At 47.1% G+C, this 14,914-nt stretch overlaps 1 protein-coding gene across 2 annotated transcripts in view; it reads left to right on the top strand.

The window, feature by feature from the left end:
• HEMK1 (HemK methyltransferase family member 1) overlaps positions 1-14,914 on the top strand; it is a 63,560-nt gene that overhangs the window by 4,767 nt on the left and 43,879 nt on the right. For both annotated transcript variants that reach the window (XM_019505179.1, XM_019505178.1), the window contains exons 2-5: positions 1,270-1,359; positions 1,861-2,347; positions 2,885-2,976; positions 4,905-4,998. In XM_019505179.1, coding sequence (XP_019360724.1) covers positions 2,087-2,347; positions 2,885-2,976; positions 4,905-4,998 — 447 coding nt within the window. In that variant the 5' untranslated portion in view covers positions 1,270-1,359; positions 1,861-2,086. The remainder of the gene's footprint in view (positions 1-1,269; positions 1,360-1,860; positions 2,348-2,884; positions 2,977-4,904; positions 4,999-14,914) is intronic.

Below are 14,914 nucleotides of genomic sequence, written 5' to 3'. Positions count from 1 at the left end.
CCCCCCCCCCCCCGGGGCTGGGTTCAGAGCCTTTGGGCTTGGTCCGAAGTGTCCGTGGCATCGCAGGGCCAGGCTGGTGCACGGCGCCGCCCCGCACAGCCCTGCCAGCCTCTGCTTTTCTGCTCCCCTCCGGCACTGCCTGATGGTCTGCTGTCTGAGCCCTTCCTGGCCCTGGGTGGCGGATTTCCGCACCTGCCCTCGCCCTCCGCCCCCCTCAGCGTGTTCCCCCGTGCTCTGCTGCTGCCCCCGTCGCCTTCCTGCCCTTGCCCGCTTTGCCCTCCGCTCCCGGGGCTGCGTCGGGCCCACAGGCCGCCTCTGGCTGGCTCTGGTCTTGGGCAGCTCCCGGGCACTTGGAGCAGGGGCGAGTGCAGCGGGGACAAGGGAACCAGGGCGGTGGGGCACAACCGGGGATACACGCGCTTCTCTTGCGCTGTGGGAGGAAAGGTCAAAAGCCAAGAAGGGACTGTAGTAGTGCCTCCTTAGCACAGACCCTGTTTATAACAACCCTTCGCGCTTACGGGTCCCAACAGCAGGAGCTATTTTTTTTTTCTCATTGGAGGTAGATTTTCCACTCGAAGGGTTAAAAGGTGTTGTCTGGTGTGTGTAGGAGTTTTAGAAGATACTATCCACTACCTATTACAATGTTTTTTACATAATGACATAAGGAGAACCTATTTATTCCTGTACTTGCAGAAATTGATACATTTCTCAAACAGAAATTAATCTGGCTTTTACAACAAACAGATCCAAATGTAGAAAACCATATTACAATTTTTGCTGACAGGGATGAGGCAATTACAGTTAAACATCCTTTATTACTGATACGAGTGATCCATTTTAACTTTATACTTCATTTTATTGTCTCAATTGTGGATCTGTGTGCAACAATTTTATAGATTCATGTCTTGATGTACAATTATATTTATATTAATAATGTTTTTATGTTGGTGGGCTCTATTTTTAGTATAATATTTGTAGCTCGGTTACCTTGTTCAAACTTACTTATGTTACGGGTGTATGTGTGTTATGGCGTCTTCGGGAACATGACATTTACCCAGAATCCTTAATAATAAATTGAATTGAACTGAATTGAATTAAGATGCAGCAAAATTGAATAACTCTGTTATAGCAAATTTCCTCTTTTAACGAACTTTTCTCCTAATGCCATGGGGGATGGGCGGTTGTTATAATGGGGTTGTACTATACTGTTTAGCCATAGCTGCATTCTGGCTTTTTCTCAACCAGATGTGTTGACTTGCCTATCATCAGACAAAAAGATCTGCAAAACTGAGGAGCTTGGTTATGATACAGATTCCACAGCCTCCAGGAGAGACACGAAAATGCCCATAGTTCTGTCTGGTAAGTCATCCTGTTTATACAGGCAGTACAGAATATGGTAGCACAGGCTTCTTGCAAGCTCTTCCACCAACATGCCTCAATCCTATAATACAGACAGGAGTCTGAACTCTGTGGTTCATTCTGAGCCTCTACTTGCACACAAGTAAGACAATGTGGAACGTTATTGTGGTTTGTGATGTGAACGTTTGTTCATGGGGAGCAGGACTGAGACTGTTTACTTATTTCACAAAGGGGACCCCAGCTAGCACTGATAAACCCTTAAGTGCTATTCACCAGGCACATTTGGTCAAGAGGCAGTGATCCTATTCCCAGTATTCTGTGCCTACGAGGTTCCTTTCGTTTTAATATTAAGTCTTTTTAAAGATAGATGTGTTCTATGATATCAGTTGTTTTCCTTTGGCATGTGAGTGAGGAAAGCAGCCTGCTTTTTATGTAAGTGGATTTTGTTTGATGCTGCAGTAGTCTAGCAATTCAGGCTGTGCTGTTCCCTTCTCTTTCCAGGTCAGCAGGACTGCTGTGAAGAGATACCTGCCAGCAGGCCCTTTGCACTCTCATAGGCATAAAAATGCTTTAGCAGTAATGCTCAGTTGGCATTTATGAGGTGGTGACTTAGGAGTGTCTTGTGGTGATACAAACCAAAAACCTAGGACTTACTGAATCGGCTAAATCTGACTCAGGGAGGAGGGATATACTCAGCTTCTTGGAAATTTTAATTTGACCCTGAACAATGAAGCTTCTTATCAGCCCGTTGCGGAGGATGATCATGGGCCTCCTGCCTCCCTGGGCACCAGTGGGAATGAATCCTATCAAAAGTGCTGCCTTGAACGCCCATCAGTTTCTTCTGAGACAGAATTTCAGTGGAAAACCTGGATTGGTGACAGCCCTAGATCTGGTCAACTACTGGCAAGAAGTGTTTGAAGCTAACAGGATCCCTGAAGCACAAGAATCCAGCGAGTATATTGTTTCCTATGTCTTGGGAGCAAAAACAGTTAAGTGGTGTGAAAATGAGGATGGTTATAGGGAGCAGAGCAGTGCAGAACTCCTGAATCCTCAATAAAATAACTCCAAGGTTTTGACCAAATCACTAATCTCCCCATTCCCCTATTTTATCTTGCTGTAAACTGGAAAGAACAACATTTTCCTGCCTTACATAGGGGTTGTAAAGCACTGTTGGTTATCTGAAGATACCTTGCTCTTCTTTAATGCTTTTTATTGAGTGATCTGAAAGGGTAAGCATTAGTTGCACTGTATACATGAAATTCTTCCCTGGCTCTTATAACCAATTGTCCTTGAATTTTGTCTGCCCTCCTGAAACCCAGAACATGGCAAGTAATTTGAGAGAGAGTTTTAATTGTTCACTTTTAAGCGTGCCTGAAAATTCTGCTAATGATTTGGCATCCCAGAGGGATGGGGTATTATGTTTTTGCAAAGAATCAGGTCTCTGTTAAGGCCTTGGTCAAGAGAGAGAGTAGCAGGATGCACAAGTTGTTCAAGTGGCCAGGTTTAAAGCTAATGTCCTCTTCAGTTCCACAGCTTGAGTGCCAGCAGCATATCTACTCCCCTCACAGCAGAGCAGCAGGAGCAGGTCCAGCAGCTGAGTGCAAAACGGTTGCAAAGGTAGGATCTTCCCCCTTAAAATCATTCCTACCTCCTTTATTTGCATTGGATTTTCTTCTGACTTTATTGAAAGCAGAAGAAAAATTACTAGTAGTGTCTTGTGCTTATGCTCCCTTGTTAGTTTCTGGGTACAGGGAACACTCTGTGCCCTGTCCTAAATGGTTATATTGTCATTGTGCTGTGATACAGCTTTCACATTCCATAACAGATTTGTCCTTACTGATGTTGGGTGTCTCTTTGTCTGTTGTAACTCTGGCAAAAATGGTCTCCATCTCCCCCCACCCCTGCCAATCACTGGTTCACTGGATCCTTTGCTTAAGGAGTAAAATGGGCCTGGTGCCTGTAGGTCACCTGGAACCAGACATGCTGGGGCCTTTATGTGAGGCAAGGAAATGATTAACAGGGATCTGGGTTTTCTGTTTCCCATGGAAAAACGGAGTAAATCGTGGATTTTACCTTTTACTGGAGGCAAACATGGATTTCTCATTTTACCGGAGAAACCTGCAGATTTTGCAGTTCTGTGATGAGCCCTCTGCAGGATGGCAGAGTTCCAGCCTACAAGGGGCTGGGAGGGAGCAGGAAGAGGGCCGATAGGCATGGGGTGCCATGTGCATGTATATGCACATTTCTGCCAGGCAACCTGGAGAGCAGCTCTCTCAGGTAAGTTGTAGGGGGTGGGGATTGAGGCCCCCATAGGGAAACAGGGAGGGAGTTGTGCAGGGTTGGGGCCGGGGCTGCAGCCCAGCCAGGCAGTGCCTAGGGCCCTGGTGGGGAGCGGGACGGGGCCGTGGGTGGCCTGTCCAGGGTTGGGGCCAGCTCCCCACTGCTGTGTGCACTCCCAGGAGGGTGCAGGAACCCATGCCCCCCAGATCTGTGCATGGGGCAGGGCAGACTGCCTACTGTGGGCTCGGGCTCCTTCTCTGCTGCTCTCCCCTGGCGCCTCCATAGTCCAGTGTGTGGAACCCAATGCAATGAGGAACAGTGGAGCTGTGCAGGAGCTGCCTGCCACCGCAAGCTCTGTGTTGCCAGCGTCTCCTACGTGCAACCCCGTGCTGCTGCCCCCACTGCAGCCGTGCAGGCAGGGGATACCTTGCCAGGGCAACACAGAGGTCACAGCAGCAGGCAGCTTCCTGCGTGGCTCTGCTGTTTGCAGTGCCAAGTCGCACATGCTGGGCTGTGGAAGTGTCAGGAGAGGGCAGCAGGGTGGGAGCCTGCAGTGGGTAGTGTGCATAGATGTCGGGGTTATGGGTCCCCCTGCCTCCCGGTAGTGTGCACCATCACGGGGAGCAGCCCCTGCCTGAGCCCACAGCGGGCAGGTAGCAGTGGGGGAGCTGAGTTCTACTCTGCTGCAGCAGCCGCCACCTCCTGCCAGGGGTCCTCTTCAGCAGGGTGGGAGAGCAGAAGCTGTGGGGTGGGGGGTGAAGGGAACCAGCAGGGCCAGGGGGGCTGTGGGGGAGCCTTTAATTTTAATAGTGGATTTGCGGGGGGGAGTTTATCAGAGAATCTGTGAATTTTTTATCAGAGATTTTGCAAGTTGTTTTTATCTGGGAAAAACAGGTTCCCTGATGATTAGGTACTTGGATCATTAGGGAAACAGAGATCTTCAGGGGACCTGAATGTACCTCTTCCCAGTTATCCTGTGACCAGTGTTTATGGAGCAGTTCTCCTTTGAGAGTTAACTTTATGATGTGTGACAGAGAAGTGTGTAGGGATTCTAATACAAGTGTCATGTGTTAGCAACGGTTGCTGTATTAAACATCATCTCCTAAATTGCCCTGATGTTTATGGGCAATTTAAGATGGAAGAGGCTGACAGGGTCAATGTCCAGGGCTTGGAGATTGGTTATTAGGGGCACATAATCCTGAGAACTTGTTAGAAAGGGGAGGCTAGTTCTAATGCAATGTGTAACTTGCTGCCTCCTCTCTCAGGATGCCTGTGCAGTATGTCCTTGGTGAGTGGGATTTCCAGGACCTGACCCTCAAGATGAGACCCCCAGTCTTCATTCCTCGGCCTGAAACAGAGGTAGGACTGTGGAAAGGAGGAACATGAACTATTTTTCTATGTTCTGCTTTGCTTTAGATTAATCCTGTGCCATGTAGGAAGGTTGTCTGGGGCTATTGACCCATGATGTTTGGATAGGTGAGCCTGTTTCCCCAGCTCCACACTGTAGCAGACATATATATTCTCTTGCTTGGTTGTAAGGAAGTCCCACGTGGAAGAAACTGGAATGGTTTCATTTCCTTTTTATGGTGGCACTCAAGCTGTAATAATTTTCCCCGCAGTCTAAGGACACTGAAGATATTCCAATGGCTTGTGTAGCTTCACAAGTGGCCTGAGATGGGGCAGCATGTGGGGGAAGGAGGGATGAGGTGGTGGCAAGCCCAGCCTACTTGCTGGGAGTGGGGCAGCACTGGTGATTGAGCAGCTAATTGCTTAATTGATGAGTCATTAGGTCAGCTGCTGTTTTCCTCTTTAACATCATAGGCCAGGGGTGGGCAAAGTCCAGCTGGGCCGGATTGGACCCACAATGAACTCCATTTCCCAGCAGCCCCTGCCTACAGTGCTGTGGCCAGTTTCCATGGAGACCACAGGAGTGGTGGGGCTATGATAGTGTGGGGCCAGGGTTTCCATGGAGACTGACCCCAGCAGCACTGGCAGGGCATGCAGCTGGGTGGGAACCTGCTCCAAGGCCAGGGCTGGGATCTTGCAGTGATGGCAACATGGTATGGAGCCAGGGCAGAGCCATGATCCACTGCTTGCAAGCCCCTGACTGGGGCATCTGAGCACTGGATTGCAGCTTTGCCCTGGCTCTGGACCTTGGTGTTACCGCTGCAGGATCCTGGCCCCAGAGCAGCTCCCTGCCCAGCTGTGCACCCTGTTATCACTGTTGGGGCTAGTCTCCATGGAAACTGTGTAAATCATAGAGAAGTAGGGCAGGAAGGGACCACCAGAGGTCCATCTAGTTTAACTCCCTGCCTGAGACAGGATAAGCCCTATCCACATCATTCTATACAATCCATAATCTAAACTACATAAGACTACTATCAAACCTGACACAACACAGACCTAATATTCTAATCTGCCACAGCAGGGAGCCACAGCAGCCAGCATCCTGCATCAATTAAATGTAGTCAGTATATGCTAAAGAGATCCTAGGTAGAGGGCTATGCCCAGTGCTAGAGAGGAAGGCAAAATCCCCCACAGGCCATACTAATCTGACCATGGGGTAAAATTTCTTCTTGACCCCAAACATGGCAGTCAGTCTGACCCTAAGCAGAGGGGGAAGACCCTCTAGCCAGGAACCTCTGGCTTTGATTCCAGCAGGAGAAGGCTGAGGGGGGACCTGGTGACTGTCTATAAACTCACGAGGGGGGACCAGAAGGGTTTAGGGGAGACACTGTTTCCCCTAGCACCCCCTGGCATGACAAGGAACAATGGACACAAATTATTAGAGAGTAGGTTTAGATTAGACATCTGCAAGAACTACTTCACAGTTAGGGCGGCTGGGAGCTGGAACCAACTTCCTAGGGAAGTGGTGCTGGCTCCGACCCTGGGGATCTTTAAGAATAGGCTTGATGACTGCCTGGCTGGACTCATTTGAGTCCAGTCTTTTCTCCCACCCAGGCGGGGGGTTGGACCTGAAGATCTACAAGGTCCCTTCCGACCCTACTTCTATGATTCTGTGATAGGAGCATTGGCACACCCCAGTCAAAGTCCCCAGCCTTGTCTGTAGCCAGTAACCAGTGCCTCTGAGGAAGGCTTAAAAACACTTTGACACATGTAGCAGAAAGTGGGGCGGGGGGCAACCAGCAAATCCCAGAAGCATGGGGAATACCCATTGTAGCTAACCTAGATAAGCTGATATAAGTTTATCAGCTACTCATAGCTATGCCTAGATCATCCCTTATCATTGGCTGTCTAGCCTCTTCTTCAACATTTCCAGTGATGGAGAGTCTGCTGTTTCCCTAGGCAGTCTATTCCACTGCCTCACTGTTCTAACAGTGAAGAAGTTTTTCCTGATATCTGGTCTAAAACTACTTTACTGCAACTTCAAGACATTGGTCCACATCCTTCTCTCTGCAGCAAGAGAGAAAAGGTGTTTTCCTTCTTTATGGCAGCCCTTCAAATCTCACATCCCCTCTTAAGCACCTTTTCCACAAGCTAAACATGCTTAGTTCCTTCAGCCTCTTCTCATATCACTTGTTTTCCAAGCCTTTTATCACTTTGAATGCCTGATTATGAACCCTCTCTAACAACTCCACATGCTTTTTAAAATGTGGAGCCCAGAACTGCACACAGTACTCTAGATGAGGCCTAACCAGTGCCAAGTAGAGACACACTATCATCTCCCATGTCTTGTACTTGGAGCTGACCCTAGAAGGGTGCGGAGCCCAGGGCAAACCAGCCTGTGCGGGGCCTCCCTTAACAGTGTGGGGTCATGGTACCCTTGCAAAGGGGGGGTGGTTCCCCGTGCTTCTACTGCAGTGCGGGGCTGAGCCACCTGCCTCAGGTGGGTCCTGTGGGAGGGGCCACTGCCACTACACAGGGCTCCCCCAAAGCGCGAGACCTGGAGTGGTTGCCCTGGTTTGCCGTACCCTAGGGACAGCTGTGCTTGCATCTGATGCTTCTCTTGATGTATCCTAAAACCGCCATCACCTTTTGTGCAGTTGCATCACACTGAAGACTCATTCTGTGGTCGGTGAAGACTCCCAAGTCCTTTTCCATAGTGCTGCCATCCAGCCAGGTGTCATCCACGTTATATTTGTGTTTTTGATTATTCCTTCCAAGGTTTAGCACTTTGAGTGCATAGAACTTCATCCTATTAGCTCTAGCCCAGCTTTCCAATCTGTCAAGATCCCTCTGAATTGCACTCACATCCTCCAATGTGTTTGCTGTTCTTCCCAGTTTTGTCATCTGCAGACTTGCTCAAGGGCCTTTCTATATCAGCATCCAAATAATTAATAAACACACTGAACATCACTGAGCCCATCACCATCACATCTTTCTCCAGTTCTTCCCTGTTGGTCAGAACAAAATCCAAGATAGATTATCTCCTAGTTGTATCCTCCAGCTTCTGGAACAGAAAATTGTCCTTCACACAAGTTAGGAACCGGTTTGACATTTTACTTTATTGTTCTTCCAGCAGTTCTCCAGAAAATTGAAGTCTTCTAACAGTACCATCCCATTGTTTTTGGGTAGATTTGTCACCTCCTTTAAGAGTGCCTCATCCATTTCCTCTTCCTGATTTGGTGGCCTATAATAAATCCCCACCATTATGCTTCATCTTTCACGTTTCATCTTCACCCAAATGCATGCTGCTTTTCTGTCGTCTTCCTCCTGGTCCAGGGAACAAGCATGTGTTTTTGACATACAAGACAACACCAACACCTATTCTCCCAAACCTGTCTGAAACAGAATGTAACCCTCAATGTTGATATTCCAGTTATAAGAGCTGTCCTGCCAGGTCTCTGTGATGCCAATCGGATCATAGATCTTTTGACAGGCTGCAGCTTCCAGCATATCTTGTTTATTTCTCATACTGCTTCTTGCATTTGTATACATGCATCAGACATATTTTCCATTTTGACCTATTTGCTTCCCTTTTATACAGTCCTATGGTTTTCTGGTCCTTTCCCACAGGTACGTTGTTGCTTTGAGTCCTTTCTTTTCTGAACTGTGCACTCTGTTGCTGGATGGTTTTGATCACCATCCCCTGTGGAACCTAGTTTAAAGCCATCCTTACTAAGTTGTCTAGGTTAAACAACGCCCAAAGATGCTCTTCCCTGTTCTTGTCATGTGGATCCCATTTCTTGATATTAGTCCTCCTTCCAAGAAAATCTGTCTGTTGCCAAAGAAGCCAAAGCCTTCACATCAACACCACCATCTCAGCCCCATGTTTACTTCTAGGATATGGTGGTCTCTCCCTGGATCCTTGCCTTCCATGGGAAAAATCACAGAAAACACCACTTGGGGCACAGTGCACTGCAAACTCCTTAATGCTGCTGCCAAGAGCCTCACAGTCGCATCTGATCTGGTCAGTGTCCTTCCTGGCAGTATCGTTGGTGCATACATAGACAAGCAGGAATGGGTAGTGGTCTGAAGGATGGATGAGTTTTGGCAGTCTCTCTGTGATTTCATGAATTTGGGCTCCAGATAAAGAGCACACCTCCTGGGCCCCCAAATCTGGGTGACAAATTTGTGCCTCTGTCTCTCACAGAAGGGAGTCACCAAAAAACCACCACTCTTCTCTTCCTTCTTGGTGCAGTGGTCCTAGAACTCCTGTCTCTGGGGCCTTGCACTTCCTGCTCCCTATGCTGCTGCCTTCTCTGCCTCGTGCCTGTAGATATCTCTCCTCTGCCTCTTTCTCAGCAGTTCCACTGCAGAGTGCTTGAAAGCAGTTTTTTACTTCAGTCTGCTGCTCTTCGATTCTGGGGATCCTCATTCTCTGAGTAGAGGCATGCTGCCACTTCTCCTCATTGCCCTCTCTAGTACCAGCCTCTCTCAACTCTTGTCCAAGTAATCTTCCTGGTCACAGATGCAGTGCAGTATGGATACCTGTGCTTCCAATCTGTGACTTCTCCTTCAGGGCAGACACCAGCTTACACTTGGTGTAGATGAAGTGCTCCTGACCCACTGGGAGGAACATGAACATAGTACATGACTCTTCCCGCTCAGGAATGAGGGCATATTGGTAGAATGATATGTAGGCCATAGTTGCCAATACCAGAGAAAATTGCTTATTGTGCCTGTATGTTTGCATGATTGGGTAGATGTATTTCTGCTGGCCTAAATTACAAGCCTACCCCTGGGCTTAATTGGCTAACATTGTATTTTCTGTAACCTACTTGTGTTCCCCTCCTCACCCCCATCCCTCTAATGTTAGTCCCTCGCTCGGGCGATTTGTATTTCCCTACTGGCTTTGTCATCTTTTTGGATTCACAGTCCTAAACATGTAATAAAATTTAATCTGTTCTATAGCCTGCTGTGCTAGGAAGAAGCTAGTGTAGCCTGAGACAAAAAATCAGTGCAAGTTTTTTGACTGAGGACTAGTCTGCATCAAACAGCTTTATGTTATCCTTATATAGGAAAACCATTATGACCCATTATGTGGACTCTTCATTATTGACAATCATGTTTTATTATGCTTGTGACTAATGGGCACCCAAGACGACAGCCCAATGTGTAACAGACTCCAAAGCAGAGGCAGATTTTTCAGATCTTGGGGGTAGGGATTTTCTAAATAGACAGGACTCACGCAGGGTAGGAGAAGGGGGAGAACATACCAGTGTTCCATGAGCAGCATGAATGCAACATATGACTGTGAGAGGGTAAAAGGGGTAGATGTGGAATGAAGCAAACTGCTCGTGAGGTTGGGGCAGGATTAGAGGAACCAGCTGCTCAGTAAACAGCAGAGGAAATATGGTCAGAACTGCAAAATTTTCCAAATAGCCAGAGGCCCTTGCTTTGATACCCTCTGCTTTGACTGACTGGAGTTTCTGGCTGACTTCTCCCAGTTTTCCCCAATGGCTCCATAGCGGGGAGAGAATCATTTGGGTCCCAGCTCTCTCCGTGTGTGTGGCAATGCCCCTGCAGGATTATGAGGCAAACACAGTTCTGAAGGGTTGCCCCACTTGGACCTAGTTGTATCCCTTCCCCCGAGCACAGCAGTTCTTGATTTGGCTGCTTTTGTTGGCTCATTTTGTGTCTTTCTTTTTTGATTATGGCGTAAACCACTCTCTAAGTGACATAAATTAAACCTAAAAAAGGCATCTTACCCCAGAACAGAGCTGACCTCCATGACATTCAGCCTGTGGCACTTTGTCATCTACCTTGAGAGGCTCCCCATGGGTCCATAAATTTGTTGGTGGGCATGTGGTGTTATTGGTCCCATGCTGCCAAATCTGTGAACATCTGTCGAGCCCCCTGCCCTGCACATTGGATCAAGTGCCTGTTTCTGGTGTGCAGGGGTGGGGCCAAGCACCCAAGACCCAGTCCTGGCATGAGGGGAGTGGGAGGGGGCAGTCCCAGTGCTTCTTGACCTAGTCCCAGCATGAGGGGGAAGGGGGCGGTGCTGGACTCTCAGGACCCAATCCTGGTTTGTGGGATAGGGAGGGGGCGGTGCCAGGGCCCAATCCTAGCACAGGGGGTAATGCTGGGCCCCTGGGCCCAATCTGGCTCACAGATGGCCTGATCTGACCCACACATGAGCTCCAGACTACACATCTGGTCCACAGGGCCAAAAGGTTGGACACCATTGCACTACAACGTTTCACACTAAGTTCCCCATGCAAACAAGCTGTGTAAGTTCCTTCATAGATTCATAGATGCTAGGGTTGAAAGGGACCTCAACAGATCATGGAGTCCGACCCCCTGCCTAGGCAGGAGAGTGCTGGGGTCAGATGACCCCAGCCAGATGCCTGTCCTATTCATGGAGGCGTTAACCAGTGTAACTGTGCCAGTTACACTCAGACCCTAGATTAGATCAAAATATCTCCTTTTGCTTGGCCCTAGATGCTGGAGTGAGCAGCAAAGATTCAACTTGAACCATGATACCTTTTCCAAAGAGTGCAGTCATGTCACTTCTTCCCAGCCAGTCGCACTCTCCCAGGGTCACCTGTGGGATAGAAACCCCATGTCAGTACTGTGCTCAGAATTCAGAAAACTTCAGACAGACCTTTCATTGAGCTTCCTGCGAATGATTTTCACATCCACAGGAGAGATATGGCAGGAAAACATGGCATATCCTACCACTCACTAATTTAAATCTAATTCACCAGACCTGGCAGGAAGGAACAGGTGGTTAGGCAGCCAGTTGTCAAAACCAGTAGCTGAGATGTGAATGATCTTAAGATGGAGGGAAGATTTATCGGATTCATCATTTCATCTGGAAGTATAAGAGGTATGGAAGCCATAACTTATCAAGGTAGGTGAGGATAGCAAGTGGGTGCTGACGAATGGAGACTAATATCAGTGGCTGGATGGAAGGGGACCTAACATGTTATGACCGAAAAGAGCAACAACAGCAGCCTGTACACCAGGCTGTTGCTGTCCTGCAGCTGGTGCTCTTTCTTTGCGTTCTTTCATCACCATCATTGGATGTGTCATGTACTGTTTGGCAGGAGCATGGGGGAGAGAGGCTAAGGTGTGCCTAGTTTCCCATTTGCTGCTCTGTGTGCGCCTGTGTATTACACAGGTCTGATTCTGTAATTCCTCCCTTGCACCAATGGGAGCACCTGTTGTTGGCTGTTTATAAAGCTGTTGTATTTTGATCCAGCCCCTACTGGTATTTGATGTTGAAGGGTGCTGCTGTATGCTTGCTGACTGGCCTTTTTTCCCCATCTCCCAATCTACCCACCTCCAAAGCTGACAAAAATGTTGGTAGCTCAGATAGCTGGTGTTCTTTTTGGTTGCCTCAGAAGGTGTTTGGGAAAACTATTTACTTCACAACAGCACTGGGACTAGTTCTCGGTTCTGGAAGCACTGGCTCTGTGGGAGGATATTTGGACAGGAAGAATATGGGGGCAAGATCTAGCTGTTCAGTAGCACCTGGCAACATGCTGGCTTTATGCACGTGCTCTTTCCAAGAAATCATGGGCTGTGTGCTGTGTGTTGCACAAGCTGAGTGGGTGTCTAGCTCCTTTTCCCTCTGCTGGCCTAGGCTGCCTCAGACAGGAGTTTTGTGCAATGAGTTCTGTGCTGGGTGTCGCAAGCGTGTCTCATCAGTGCAACTTTTCAGGAATTCCATTTTGCTGAGTACATGTAACAGGAAGATCTTCTTAACAATTTATAATCAAATGTCTTCACTAAAATTGTTCTTTTATTGTGATTTGCCAGCAAGCAGCTTGCAGTGCCCTCAGAGTCATTGGTTGTTAGAAATCATTCATCAGATAAAGTCAGTGAATAAGTCATGGGCTGTAGATCATTTGTAGGCAGTTCACTGCCAGGATTTGCTACCCTAGATTGCAGGGAGGAGCCATATTGGCAGGCTTCTGCTCCGTAGTTGATTCAGTGTTGTTTCCATTACATTTCTAGTGCGTATGTATTTACAAATACAAAATTGGGTTCCTGTTGCTATTCAGGGAAAGTGCTGTTTCTGCTGATGTTTCAGCCTGTAAACTCAGGCTCTACGCGGGAAACGAGATTACCTTTTTACTACATGTTTGTACAGGGCCTAATGCACTGGGGCCTCAATTCTTGATTTGAACCCCAGTTTTTGATGTACTAACAATAGAATTTGTTTTGTTATAGTACTTAAAGAGTCTCAGGCATGGACCCATTGTGTTAGGTGCCGTGCAAACCAAAAGGGAACATCATCTCTGCTCTAAAAATCTTTAAATCTAATTAGAATATAATTCTACAACGGGTTATAGGATTTTTTTGAGAAGGATTATTGAACTAAATGGTGTACTGGGCCTTTTCTTAATCTTTGAGCTTAGCACCTTACTGCACAAGGGAAAACGATCAGGTGAACACTAGCTCAAAGTAGAGGTGAGACAGATATTATTCTACATGGGTAATTACAGATTTAGATGATGCTTTATCTTAATCTCATGTATAGGAGGAAGTTTGAATGTTGTCCTCTACACAGCTAACCACCTCCCTCCCTATTTCATCTTAGGAAGGCATTTTTTCAGCAGCATGTGTTTTACCCCTAGAGGGCACTCCAGGCTCAGATTCACCGACCTTCTTTTTGGTTCCTTTGACTTCCAGAACTTATTCTTGTAGTTAATGATTGTTAGGGTTTCCAGTATCAAATCGTCCCTCTCCCTCTCTGTTCTCTGATGCTGTAGACTGAGGCAAAGCAAAACTTGATTTTAGAGAAAAATTGTCTCCCTCCCTTATCCCCCTACCTTGGAGATGATGGTTGGTGGGGGTGTGGAGGAGAGCTGCATCCCTCCAGAACACTCTGACTTGCCTTCCTATGGAAAGAGTTGCAGAAAGAGAGAGAATCCCTGTTATCCTTCCAGGCTAATCCACCCTCAATGTCAGCACCCGACCTGAGCATTGGGAGACTCCCGAGGAGGCCCTGTGACTCCTTCACAGCCATTTGGCTCACAGCAATCTCAGCACTATCTCAGAGCCTCAGTAGATCTTCCTATTTTGTATTTGGAGGCCAGATCATGAAAACTGAACACTGGCCTGAAAAGAGAAAAGGACAGTATGAGCACAAGATGGTTTATATATTTAGTGTGGAAGATGGTGGGTATGTGAAACAAATTGTAAACCCCATTCTGTGGGAAACGTTCTTATACACAAAGAAGGGAAAATGGCTGCATCTCTGGGGACAGAGTTAAGATGGTTTGGATACTGTTTTGGGGAGTATATAACCTTTATTTCTGCATTTTCTATGTTTCTAACTTTTTTCTTGTATTGTATTTTATTTTTAACCCCAATATTCTGGTATGGAAATACATACCAAAACCTTTGCTCCCTTTGTGTCTACTGGAGGATCTCTTTTGTATGGGATTTTTTTTTTAAAGCATGTACTCCCAAAGAGAGAGCACCTGGATTTTAACCCAACTTTAGCTAATCTTAATTATTAACCTTTCAGTGAATTCATACCCACAGAAAAGAAGAGAAGAACAGGGACATTCTGAATTTCTTAACCTATATATTCAAATTGAAATTGCAAGGTGGGGATTTTTCCACAGCTTTATGAGTAAGCAGCATTGTATTTTTCTGATTGAGAAACCAGTGTCAGTGCTCAGTGGAAAATTCTAATGAAAAATCTCTGCTTTTATTTCCCTAGCTGACTGTTAATGCTACAAACTGTCATTTATCAAAAAGTACAGAAGGGCATTATTAGTTTAATGGTTGAAACAGCGGGCTACAAGCCACAAGATCTGTGGTCTTTTCCAAAGTTTACCACTTTCTCACCAAAGGCAAGTTCTACTTCCTTTCTCTGTGTGCCTGAGTTTCCTATTTGTGAACAAGTGTT

Source organism: Gavialis gangeticus, unplaced genomic scaffold, assembly GCF_001723915.1.
Source record: "Gavialis gangeticus isolate Ggan-Ray unplaced genomic scaffold, GavGan_comp1, whole genome shotgun sequence".
Lineage (NCBI taxonomy): Eukaryota > Metazoa > Chordata > Crocodylia > Gavialidae > Gavialis > Gavialis gangeticus.
This window is presented reverse-complemented; position numbering and strand designations above follow the sequence as displayed.